This window comes from Sarcophilus harrisii, chromosome 1 (assembly GCF_902635505.1).
Source record: "Sarcophilus harrisii chromosome 1, mSarHar1.11, whole genome shotgun sequence".
Lineage (NCBI taxonomy): Eukaryota > Metazoa > Chordata > Mammalia > Dasyuromorphia > Dasyuridae > Sarcophilus > Sarcophilus harrisii.
The window spans coordinates 501,784,186-501,797,647 of NC_045426.1; the positions used below are offsets into that span (position 1 = coordinate 501,784,186).

Here is a 13,462-nt window from a genome sequence, read left to right on the forward strand (position 1 = left end):
TAAAGAAAATAAGTAAAAATTAATCTTACTGCTCTCTCTACCAGAAATCCTTTTTTATTCCCTTGAAAAGTTTCTTAAATCCTTTCTACTTTTCCCCCTCGTTTATAACAGACTATCACATTTGGATTTTAAGGGGCTGCTATAACACTAAATCACTGCTGAAATGCATTATCTTCAGATGATAGCTCTGAATTAAACATAAACAGCCATGACATTTTGTATTTCACAGGCTATGAAATACTCTTCATTTTTATATAAACAGAGTATAGCTCCCCTCCATTTTCTCCTGGGGCTTATATCCAGTGCTTTCTTTATTTTTTCATGTGATGACACAAACAATTCTACATGTTTTGTCACTTTGAAAGAAAATAATTGTTATTTTCGTTGTGCTTTCATCCATTCATGGGAGAAGACAGCAGCTATGAGACTCTTTATGGAAAAAAACACTAGGAGACAGATTCGATCATAACTCATGCATTGTTTCTGGGGGAAAATATTCTGATGGACTTAACATTTAAAGGACGTGTTAAGGTGACAAGTACATTCCAGATCATTAGCACTGGTAAGCTTCTACTGATATATGATTTGTTTTCAAATTATCTTCAAACATGTAATTTTCATTTGTTAGATTTATCAAAGAAATGACAAATGAAGTATATTAGCTTCCTAGAATGCATATAATATGTGATTCTGCTATCTAGAAGGATCTGCTGCCCTGAGTAAAACTTCAGATATTGTGAAAAACAATAATAAAATTAACATTATACAATTGAAATAGGGTGACCTAAGCGAGCAACTACTATGGATGGGTGAACACTGTGTTAGGTTCTATGGAAGATATAAAAGAAATAACTAGAAAAATACTAGAATATACAATTGTAACTAGAATATACAATACTGAAGGCTATTTTTCCCCTTCACAAACAAAGGATTTTGTTGATTGAAAAATAATCAGAGATAATCATTGAATGTGATCAAATTTATCTAATTTTGATGGAGCTATACCTGTTAGAAGTAGAATTAATACTAATAAATATTGTGTCTTGGTTGATGTTTATATAGTAGAAAGGAAAATAAATAAGAAATAGGACCATTTATTATAGTCAAAAGAACAAGCAAAACAAAGTTCTTACTTGATGATAGTGTTGGGAGTCAATATTTATATCTATGAAATAATGAAAGAATAGTGAATGGCAGTACACAATAAAGTACTAAACATGGATATGATTAAATGTGTAAAAGAATGACAGGTAATAAAGCCTCTAGGGGATCAGGATAGGAAGAACTCGATGTTTGTTGTAATTATCAAGATGGATTACAATGACTGGAAAGAAAGATGTGACTGCATAGTTTAACAGATACATGGACTGTGATTTAGTAAGTAGAATTTGCTTGATTTTGAACTGGAAAAAATGTGATGGAAAATGTTTATATTTTTCAATTAAATTTAGGAAATGGAAAAGAATGTCCTTTAAATTTTCAAAAAGTCATGGCCCCTTCTCATCAGAAGGAGGAAAGGCAATAGCAGTTTTTATAATACACTCCTTAAGTTTGCTCATTTTTATAAGGAACTGAACAAGATCATTTTAAGCAACTGACCTTTAGTTTTTCCATCCAGATTGTTGGCTTCCTTTAGAAGTTTGGCACCATGCTGGAGAGCTACTTTCCCATTAGAAAGAAGAGGTTCCACTGACTGAAAACCAGAATCAAGCCAAACATGATAAATGCATGTGAGTAAATTCCTTGCTGGAGAGAGTAATTATTTTATTAAAACAAGCCTACTGTCTGAAAATACTTTCTCTGAAGCTTCCCCATGAGAAACTAAGTACAGTATTATCATCCCCATCTTAGAGTCAGGGAAACTGAGGCACAAAAAGATGAGATATATGGCACATTCTAGTTCATGTTTTATGTGCCAAGTTTTTACTCTGATCCAAATCAAGGTCTTGATTAGTACAAAAAAAATGGATCTCCTGACATAGTCCCATTATTTGAATTTGCATGGAATATTTTCATTGGGCTGAAACTGATGACAATATTTTACACAAATATAATTCTAAATAGTTAAATTTGAATAGATATGATCATTTTGAGATTCATTAATGTTGTTTGGTTGTGCCTTTTCTTTACAACCCCATTTGTTAGTAAAGATACTGGAATTATTTGCCATTTCCTTCTCCCACTAATTTTACAGATGAGGAAATTGAGATTAAATGATTTGCTCCCTAGCTGAGCTATACTTGAATTCAGGTTTCCTCGAATCTAGTCCCTGAGTCTCTCTATCCACTTTACTACCTATTCACATTAATCAGGACCTAACTATGCTTCATTATCAGTCTAGTTTGCTCCAACAGTAAGAATAGAAGAGGAGGGGGTATATTAAAAATCATAAAGAAAAATCAGTCATTGATAACAAAATCAGGCAATGCATAAAGGTATTCGAATGTTACCTGGAATAATAGTCACTTTGTAGAAAAGAAAACAATAGTATAAAAGGGCTCTTCTTTTTTTGTAAACAGCTTTGTAGTTTAGTGGATAGAGTCTTGGCATTTGAAGTCAGGAAGAACTGATTTAGACATTTACTATTGTTTATGATTGTGCAAGACTCTCAGCCTCAGTTTGCTGATTTGCAAAATAGAGATCATAATATTGCAAAATGAAATTTTTTACAATATGTAAAGCTCTATATGAATATTAGTTACATCATTATTTCCCTAATCATTTTTATTATGATAATAATTAAATGTGTTGCTAAGCACAAATTTGAGGTTCTCGATCTAACCATTATGTATTTTATGAAATGTTCCTAAAAAGAAGGTCCTAAGTAACAAAACCTACATACAAACCTTAAAAGCCCAATGTTTCTTCCTTACCAAATTTGTAATTTCTGCTTTCCTGAGAGCTTCCACAGCCAATTTTTCTGCACCTTCAATCAAGTTTTGGATACTGGAATGGGCATGGACAGCATTTGTTGCATTGAGAGAAATATCTCTTACATCTGTAAGGCCCCTGCAGGGTAACAAAATTAGAAAACTTTTACTACATATTAAACAAATAAAATTAGCTCATAAAATTTGTTGACAGAAGTTATTAATAAGAGTTTTTTAATTGACAATTGGAATGGCTTTTTCTCAATCCTCATTTTTCTTGAACTCTCTGTAATCTTTTCACCCATTCTCTTTAGATAGTACCCCTTCTCTAGATTTTCAAGACCAGTGTTCTTTCCTGATTCTCTTATCTGAATGACCACTCCTCAGTCTTTGCTGGATCTCCACCCAAGACCCTCTAATCATGGGTATTTCCCAAGCTTATGTCCTGAGATCGCTACTCTTCTCCCTCTATATTATTTCATTTGGTATTAAATTAGTTGCCATAGATTCAATTAGCACCTCTATGCTGATGATCCTTAGATTTCTATCTAGCCCTAACTTTTCTGTGGACTTCCAATCTCACATCTCCAATCTCTTGTTGGATATCTTGAATTAGATGTCAACATCTCCAAAAGTTAATTATCTCCTCCCCTTCAAATCTTTTTCTCTTCCTAATTTCTGGATTATTGTTGAGGATACTATCATCACTCTAAATAGCCAGGCTCAAAAGCTAAATGGTATCCTTAACACCTCCTTCTTTCTTTCCAATATCTGATCTGTTGCATGTCCTATTGATTCAGCCACATATCTCTCATATGTGCCCCTTTCTCTCCCCTGACATTACCACCACCTTAATACATTCCCTAACACCTCATTTGCTGTTTGGGCATTTCCATCATATTCAATCTTTATAACTATTTTTGAGGTTCTCTTGGTAAAAATACTGGAATGTTTTGCCATTTCCAGCTCACTTTACAGATGAGGAAACAGGCTAACAGGATTAAGTGATATGCCCAGGGTCACATAGCTAGCAAGTGTCTGAGGTCAATTATGATCCATAGGAAGATGAGTCTTCCTCACTCTACACTCATTCCACTCCACTATACTAACTAGCTGCTCCATTACCTCCTGACTGAAATATTTTTAATAATTTTCTGATGGCTCTCTCTACCTCAAGCCTTTTTCCTCTTTAATCTGTCCTCTTCTTGGCTGCTAAAATGATTTTTCTAGTTGTAGGTCTGGCCATGTCACTCCACTATTCAATAAATGACTTGTGGCTCCCTATCTTCAGCAATTAATATAAGATCTTTTCTTTGTCTTTTAAAGTTAGTCCTTCCTTTCCATTCTTCTAAACTTACTCCTTCCTCCATATATTATATAAGGCAATGATACTAACCTCCTTGTTATTCTGAATACAAGAAGCTCCATCTCCCAACTTCATGCATTTATCATGGAAATTTCTCATGCTTGGAATTCTCTCCCTCATCATTTTTTTTTTTTTAATTTTCTGGCTTCCTTCAAGTTTCAATAAAAAATTACCTTCTACAAGAAATCTTTTCTGACACCTCCTAATACTAGTGGCCTCTCTTTGTAATTACCTCCAATTTATCCTATACATATTTTGTTTATATGATTATTTACATGTTTTCTCCTCTTCTTTTTCCCATTAGATTATTAATTGAGATCAGAAACTATTTCTGATTTTCTTTGTGTTTATCTCTAGTGCTTAACATAGTGTGTGGTAGGCTGCTAAAATTGCCTGCTACCTTGATTTTAAAGCTCCTACTGTAACTTTTCAGGGCAATTAGTAGGCACAGTGGATAAAACATCAGGACTGGAGTCAAAAAGACCTGAGTTGAAATCTGGACTCAGACACTTAACTATCTATGTGACCCTAGGCAAATCGCTTAACCCTGTTTATCTCAGTTTCTTCATTTGTAAAGCAAACTGGAGAAAGAAATGATAAACCACTCTAGTATCTCTGCCAAGAAAATCCTAAATGAGGTCACCAAAAATCTTCCACAACTGAAAAAACAACAACATAAATATTCAAAATATTTTTGCCTAGTGTTACTTTTATCTCCTTTAAACTTAAAAGAACTGTATGAGGGGAAGGACATACAATATCAGATGCTTAACCATGATTTTGTTTGACTTCATCCAAGGAAATGGGGGCTTATTGCACTACACAATTCTTTCTGCTCCTATCCAACACTCTTTAGCACTATGAGTTCCTATTTTTCATTATCTTGTTCTACGCCTTTAGCATACAAATGGATAAAGAGTAGTAGGTGGGAAGGAGAAATGCACCTTGCATAAGGACACTGATTTTTACTGTTCATTCTGTTATCTCTCTAGCTCATACATTCTCTTTTTTTTTCTTTAAAAAAATTTTAATAATAGCCTTTTATTTTCAAAATAAATGTAAAGATAATTTTCAACATTCACCCTTGAAAAACCTTGTGTAATAATTTTTCTCCCTGCCCCAGACTGTAAATAATCCAAATAAAAAATCCAAAATGTGCAATTCTTCTAAAATTATTTCCATAATTATCATGTTACACACACATAAAAAATCAGATCAAAAAAGAAAAGGAATGAGAAAAAAGAAGCATTAGCACCAAAAAAAGATGAAAATATTATGTTGTGATTCACATTCAGTCTACATAGTCCTCTTTCTGGATGCAGATGGCTTTCTCCATCACAAATCTATTGGAATTGTTCTGAATCACCTTATTGTTGAAAAATAGCTCATACATTTTCAAATAACTCTGCTAAGCACATCTAAAGTTGCTTCTCACTCACAGGTATGTCTTAATTTGATACGATTCACTTGAGATATTTTCTGGCTTATCAGTTGATATTTCAATCAGTTGGAATTCATTTTCAGTAGGCAACAATTCATTTACAAACTTTCCAAAGGGTGGATGGTACAATTTCATACCACTCTCTATCTAGAAAATGAAATCTGACAATTGACACATCCCCTAGGCCTGCAGAGTAAATCACTTCATTTTCTTTCCAAGGTTATTGAGGCTAGTCATCCCCCCAAAAATATCAGCATTTGTTACTAGCAACCATTTGGCTGGTAAAATTCAGTGACTTATAGGTACAAGATGATAATCATTTGTATTTTGAGTTCAATTTCCTTTACCATTCATACATTAAATAATCAAGTGCATAACTTGACTGTAAATTCAATAAGATTACTTTTGCATTTTCCTCTTTTTTTTAGGGATGGATGAAAAGAAGGAAGAAATGATGTAGTACCAAGTTGGTGTATTGCACAAATAAATAAGTGATTTTTTCCTTCAATAATTTTAGTAAGTCTTATGTTAACAAGCTGGCCCTGTTCAAAACTATCAAATAGATAAATCCCATTCTTGGGATCCAAGTATCTCCTTTATGTGCCCTTCTCAGCTTGTTGGTGTTTTTACTTTCCTTATAATAATCTTTTAATCTTCTATCGATATTCAGATATCAGAAAATAGTCTGGAAAAAAAAGAAAGTATACTATGGTATAAACGACAAGTACAATTTATATTGTACAACAGACTATTTACATTTTTAAGGGACCAAAGTGAGTAAAATTCACAAAGTATTTAACAAAAACATCGGAATGTGAAGTAATAGTGAATGGAGTGGTATTTTGGAAGGCTGAAGGCTTTCCTAGTGCCCCAAAGATATAGTATGTGGGTCTACAACATTACTATAAGCTCTTTTAGGACAAGAACAGTGTATTCATTTATTTTATATCCTCTCAAAGAGGAGTACTGGGCACACAAAGGTATTCTATATTTGTGGCAATTAGGTGGTGCAATAATCAGAGCATGGATATTGTGGATCTGGAATCAGAAAGACCAGAATTCAAATTTGGCCTCAGCTACTTAATAGCTATATGAACTTGGCCAAGTCATTTCATCTCACTCAATCTCAGTTTCTTCAACTATAAAATGGAGATAATAGCAGCATCTATCACATAAGATTGTTGGGAGAATAAACTGAGATAAGGTCTGTAAAATGCTTTACAAACCTTAAAGCATCAAGTAAATACCAACTCTTATTGCTTTTGGACTTGATTCAGAAGAGTAATGTCTTCAAGACAACTATTTAGTGAAATTTGTGATCAGCAATTTGTAATGATTTTAAAGATCAATAAGAACTAGTAAGAAATACCACATTTCTAATGTAAGGTGGTACTTACTTGTTATTTAACAAGATACTAAAACCCTAATATCTTGGCAAAGTGAGAAGCACATTTGAGTAGTTTCATTAAATATGAATAAGGCTTAGATTTCCATTGAATTAGTCAACCACATGCTTCAGACCATGTGTAATAATAATTTAAAAATAATAACAGCAAATATTTATAATAAAACATTTATAACACTAAAATGGTAATAGCTAGTATTTATATATCAATTATTTGTTAATCATTATGCAAAAGGTTTTACAAATACGATCTTATTTGATTTTTATAACATTTTGGGACATAGTTGCTATTATTATTTTCTTTTTACAGTTGAGGGAACTGAGGTTAAGTGTCACACAGGTCTAGAGTCATACAAGTGTGTGTTTGAAGTCATGTTTGAACTTGGATTTTTAAGCACTCAGAACTCAAGAGTGAGATCAAGCACTCAATCTATTGCACCCAATAGCTACATGTGAAAAATCTTTGATCAATTTAAATGTTTTTGAAAGCCATTTGGTGAGATAGAGTGATATTGCAGGAGAAATTTGATTAGATTGATTAGAGTCACACTTTGTGGAGCTTGCCCAAGCAACGCAGTAAGTTGGAAATAAGGAGGCAAGCATGGGCTACATCTGTGCTAGAAGGAATATGTTGGGAACTAGACAGGGTTAAGAGTCTGAGGATTTGGAAATCTAGCAGAGTTCCTGAGAAAACACTGGCTAGAAATACTGTCTATATCAGGAAAGGAAGACAGACTAGACATGATAAGAAGAAACAGATTTCAAGGCTCCAGAAGAGACTAAGCAGAGAATTTATGCCCTCTAAGAGAAACATTTCAAGGACTTCAGCACTCATTTCCCCCAAACTTTTTATGTACTGGTTGGAAAATGTGTCACAGACTTTTGGAGGTATGTTTTTCACAAATTATTCTTTTTATTACCTTAAAAAAATATACCTTTCTGGGATAGATAGGTGGTACAGTGATAGAACACTGGGCCTGGAGTCAGGAGGACCTGAAGTGAAATCCAGTTTCTAGATGGATTACACTTACTAGCTGGTCAAGTCACTTAGCCCTGATTGTCCCCCCCAGCAAAGAAAAAGAAAATACACATTTCTAAAAGCTAATTAAGTCTGGCTAATTGATATCAATTGAAAATCACTGGGGGGAGGGTGGTGGTAAAAGCATACCAGTGAGGACTGTCTTGGCAAATGGCTTCAGAAAGATACTTCCCAAGTCATTAGAGTACACCAGAAAGTTTAGCAGCATAAGAAATGTCTTGGTGCTCTGGAGATCCTATCTGTTTGTGTAGGTGATGTTTGGGAGCATGAACCCAGAGCATGCAGTCTATTCAAATATTAACGGGTTTCCCCACATTTTACACAAATGAAAAAAAAGAACAAACCCAGTATTTAAGAAGTAACCAATAGTTTATAGCATGTCCAGTCCTTATCATCCAAAAGACTTACCTATCTAGCAAATCTGCCAGTCTCATCAGCTCAGCTGCATGATCCTCTGCCCTATAGACAAGGTTAAGGGCTCCTCTTTTAGACATCTGCATGACTAATTCATCCACATGATGTCTGATTTTGGCACTCCACAAGAGAAGCTCATCACGATGAAGCTCTAACTTCTATACAGATAAATGAATATTTTAATGTGTATATATGTGTGTGTGCATAAATATCTATAAATATATTCCCATACACACTTACCTCTGTAGCATTTTTGGCATCCTTTGCAAGTGCAGCAATAACTGCTATGAGTCCTTTCCCTTTTTCAATCAATGTAGATGACAAATTTTGGTTTTCCAAAACATGCAGTTTTTTATCCTTTAAGAGAAATCATCTGTTAATAGAAAACTTCATAAAACCCCCTTTTTCCTAGATGTGTTTACTTAGTGCAATATTTTGTATTTTTACTTAATTATTTAAAATTTTTAATATATGTGTGTGCATGTATTCATTTAAATCTGAGGGGTTTGGATAGGTTAAGTTCTTTTATTACCAAACTCCATTACAAATTTAAAATGGCATCTAAGTATTTTGTAATAGGGTTTCTTAAAGTTTTTCTGCTCTCAGCACTTTTTGCCTGAGAAATTTTTATGTGACCCTGAGTATATAGGTATATAAAATAAATGTACAAATCAAGCACTTACTTATAATAAGTGATCCCATATGGGGTCACAAGCCACAGTTTAAGAAGCTTTGTTTTATAGGACATAAACATTAACACTTACATTCTATAATGGTGTACTAAATAAATGAGGTATAGAAACTCTATTTTTATACTTGAGTATAGTGAGACTACAAAGAGGTTTATTTTCAGATTCACTATGAAATTTTCAATGTAATTTTATAGTAGGTTTTCTCAGTTTTTAAAACAATTTCATCATACTTACATTTAATTCTTTCAAATTAGTAGTGATAATAAGCAACAGACGGTTGCTCTCTTTGGTTTTGGCATCTGCTTCATTAACTAAAGCTTGTGCTTCCTGTAGTTTGATGCTATACTCCAAAAAGTAGTTATTTGCTTTCTCTTTCAGCTCCTTCAGATCTCGCTGTGGTTTTTGATAATTCTTCTGAATTTGCATCAATAAATTCTTGGCAGCTCTAAAATGATACAAATGATCAGTAAATGGTTGCTTTGATAAGAAGGTGGTAGGAGTCTCTCCATATCAAGTCTAGAAATTAACAACAAAACTGTTTTTGAGTTTTCTTGATGTGAGAATGCAAAATTTCTATTTCTCCAGAGTAGAAAGAGTAATACCTGCTAATAATAATTATATCTAATATTTATATATTCTTTTAGGTTTTTAAAAAGCTTTTCAGACATCTTATTTATTGAAAAAGAATGCTAGTTTAGAATATCATTCTTATTTGCATTTGTCTTGATAAATCAGTAAGGTTCCTTTAAATTTAATAAACATTGATGAAATCTGGGACTTCCATTCTCAAATTTTATTAACAATATTTTTTAAAAGTATCAGAAGAAACTATCCCAATAAATATATTTTAGAATATACACAAAAAAATAAAAACAGCTCTAACTGTACTAAAAATACTAATTCAATGGAATATAGAATATATAATTTTACATTTGAAAATAGAAATAATATGAACAAATGAGAACTTTTTTCAGATTCAATATGAAATTATCTGTATATTTATATATTATGACTTTCTGTGACCCATTGACAATTTTATCCGATGAAGAAAAATTTCAAAATTCCTTGGAATCACACAAAAGTTATCTATATGATACACCAGAATTATAGAAAAGCAAAGAAGTCCTCCTAGTCCCTGAAAAAAATTAACTGTTTGTTTAAGTCACTTTGAATCTTCTTATACAAAATATGATGAGCTCTCTATATACCAATCTCTCACAGTGGTAGAATGTCTTATAAATAATGAATTATATAAAGCTTTAATATTTTCAAAGCAGTTTACCAATATTATATCATTAAATCCTTGTAACATTTAATCCTTGTAAGATAAGGTAATGTTATCATCTTCATTTTATAGATGAGGAAACTGAGGCTGAGAACAAGTAAATGACTTGTTCAGGGACAAAAGCTATTAAGCAAGTGTCTGAGATGGAATTTTTTATTTCAATGCTTTATCCATTGTGCTTCTTAGCCAAGTATTTCAATCTGTTGGGAGAGTCTTCAAAAAATTTTAAAAGTTCCATTACAAAACTTCAAAGCACAAGATTTTATAGGTGTCAGCTTACCTGGATCATATACAATGAAAACATTTTAATTCAGAGAGTTTGAAAATAATTGATCCACTTACTACCATTTTGATGACTTTCAACTCTGACTGAAAATTAGACAATATAATAGATAACATAAGAACCAAAAAACACTTGAAAAACTGTACAGGAAACAAGCATGTTTCTGGCAACTGACCTCAATATAATATTAGCAGCATTGTCCTTATAATCAATAGAATTCCCAGTTTTGTCCCTTTCCATTCATGCTACCTTGGGCAAGTCCATGAGTCTCTCTGCCTAAATTAGATACTTTGTAAGGTCCCTTTGAGCTGTCACTTTAGGATTTTATGCAATGCAGCAATTGAGGAAAGGTAAACTGTTATCAAACCTGTAGTGTTGTTATGCCATGTGATACAGTCAAGTCATGAACACATGGCACCAATCTTAGTCCTAGCCAGTAATTACCTTCTTTTTCCTAGAGTTCAGTTTGTTATCACAATAATAGCTCACATTTCTCTGAAGTTTATGAGCCATTTTACTACTTCTATTTTTTTATTTTTTATATTTTGTTATATATATTTTTAAAAATTTTATATTTTACTTTTTTACTACTTTTACTACTATTTTTCATCTCATAATGCCTCATGTGGCATTTTTATTACCCTGTTACAGAGGGGGAAACTGAAGTTCAGAAAAGTTAAATGACTTGTAATTTTTCACACAGCTAATAAATGAATAAATGCTAGCAGCATGATTTATAGAATATTAAAATTAAAAGGGAGTATTCATGAATTAGGTCCAAACCTACCTGAACAAAAATTCTACCTATAGTATATCCAACAAATGGTTTTTCCAGCTTATTTGAAGATCAGAAGTGAAGAAGAACCATTGTCTTCCAAGGTAGTTCATTCTAGTCATAAATAGTTTAAATTATTAGGAAGCTTTCTCCAACATGCTCTAAATTTGCCCCTTTGCCACATCTATCCATTACTTTTTACTCAAATACTTGGAGATTGAGCTCTCCATCCAATTAAAGTTGTCTTCTCTAAGCTAAGCATCTCAAATTCTTTCAAGAAATCCTCATCTAGTAAGATTTCTAGCTTCTACATCATCATGATTGCACTCCTCTGGATACTGTCTAGCTTAACAAAGTCCTTCCTAAAATGCTTTTTCTGCACAGCTTGATGGGTTTGGTACAAGGAAGATTATGTAGGGAGGAGGTATAAAACAGGAGCTAGCAAGACTATGAAAAAATGGCTGAAGTTTTAAGGGAACATAGGGAGAAAGGATAATACTACTCCTTATAAAGAGAGAAATCAATTGAAGTTTCCCTTTAGTAAAAGGTCAGTTAAGATTAGTAAAAGCACTGACCTTCATGAGTTCCATACCCCATTCCAAGAGACTTGGATCCAGAATTTTCATTTAAATACCACTTTTATTGGATGTTTGACATGAACAGCTTTTGGGAACCGACCCATATTGTCTACACTCCTTTGTCCATACAGGTAGAGTAAAGATTTAAATAGTCTATCCAAGTATTCCTGTGTTCAGAACAGTTTACATGCTATCTAGGGACTGCCAGGATGTGGGAGAGGTTGTGTTTCTATAATATTTTGTTATCCATTGTTACTACAAAGGAATTGTGTGCTTTGCTTTTGTACACAATTCTTTACCTAAAACAAAGTATTATCTGTGGTAAAACATGTTCGTTGGCCTTGTGGACACTTAATTATGCTGAGGTCACATGACTGGGGTTCTTTGAAATTCCCAAAATTTATGGAGAAAATGGGGTTTTCTAAAAGTGGGGCCCCAAAATAATTTTAACAAATCAATGAAGTTTAATATTGAATGAAATCAATATTACTCCCCTAGAGGGAAGAAGAACTCAGGGATCAAAGTCATTCTTTGATAATCATGAAAAGCTCCATACTTTCTCAGCATTATCTCCCTGGTTGAGAGGAAGCTCATAATCACCAGGGTGAGTATGAGAATCTCTAGCTCCAGAGTTTTCCTACCAAATAGGAAGAAGATAGCAGCTAGTAGCGCCATTTGGCTGTTAAACTTAGCTCTGATAGAACTCAAGACTCCAACTCTTGCCTCTAAAACCCTTACATGATTTCTACATTTAAAAAAATCATATTATTCTTTGTCAAAGTGATTCAAAGAAATAAAACTGAGCTACATGTTATTGATATATTAGCTTGTCCTAAACTTTTAGCCTTACTTGGCATTTCCCCTAATTTGCATATTTCTCTAACTCAAATCTTCTCTATGGATTTATTTTATTCCTAAATGAGGACTTGTTACAATGTAACCATTTGTTGGGACAATTCTTTGCCCCTTTTCCCTCATTTGCAATTTCCTTTCTTTATGCCCAGAGTAAGAAAGTCCATGTTGATACATGATTGCTCAGATTCTTAATTATACTTTATGAGACTTACTTGAGCTCAGCAGTAGCATTTTGGTGTAATTGCATGAGATTCCTTTTCTGTAAGACTTCCAGCATGGATTCAATGTCCTCTCTCATGTTTTGCAGAGTAGCATTGGGCAGCTGTGGATTGACACTCCAGCTCTCATTTAAAAGTATTGCTTCTTCAACGATGACTACAAAGGAAATGAGTCGAACTATTAATGTCATTGACAAAAGTATGGAAAGATCATTAGAACTACCTGTATTTCTGATATTAT

General features: G+C 33.1%; 1 protein-coding gene across 1 annotated transcript in view; it reads right to left on the reverse strand.

Annotated features, from left to right (window-relative positions):
- The window catches only part of LAMA1 (laminin subunit alpha 1), a 184,648-nt gene that overhangs the window by 51,905 nt on the left and 119,281 nt on the right, over positions 1–13,462 (reverse strand). Inside the window, exons 36-41 of the mRNA XM_012541536.2 lie at positions 13,216–13,378; positions 9,462–9,672; positions 8,776–8,892; positions 8,530–8,693; positions 2,874–3,009; positions 1,600–1,693 (exon numbers count right to left, since the gene is read on the reverse strand). Of these exons, the coding sequence (XP_012396990.1) occupies positions 1,600–1,693; positions 2,874–3,009; positions 8,530–8,693; positions 8,776–8,892; positions 9,462–9,672; positions 13,216–13,378 (885 nt within the window). The remainder of the gene's footprint in view (positions 1–1,599; positions 1,694–2,873; positions 3,010–8,529; positions 8,694–8,775; positions 8,893–9,461; positions 9,673–13,215; positions 13,379–13,462) is intronic.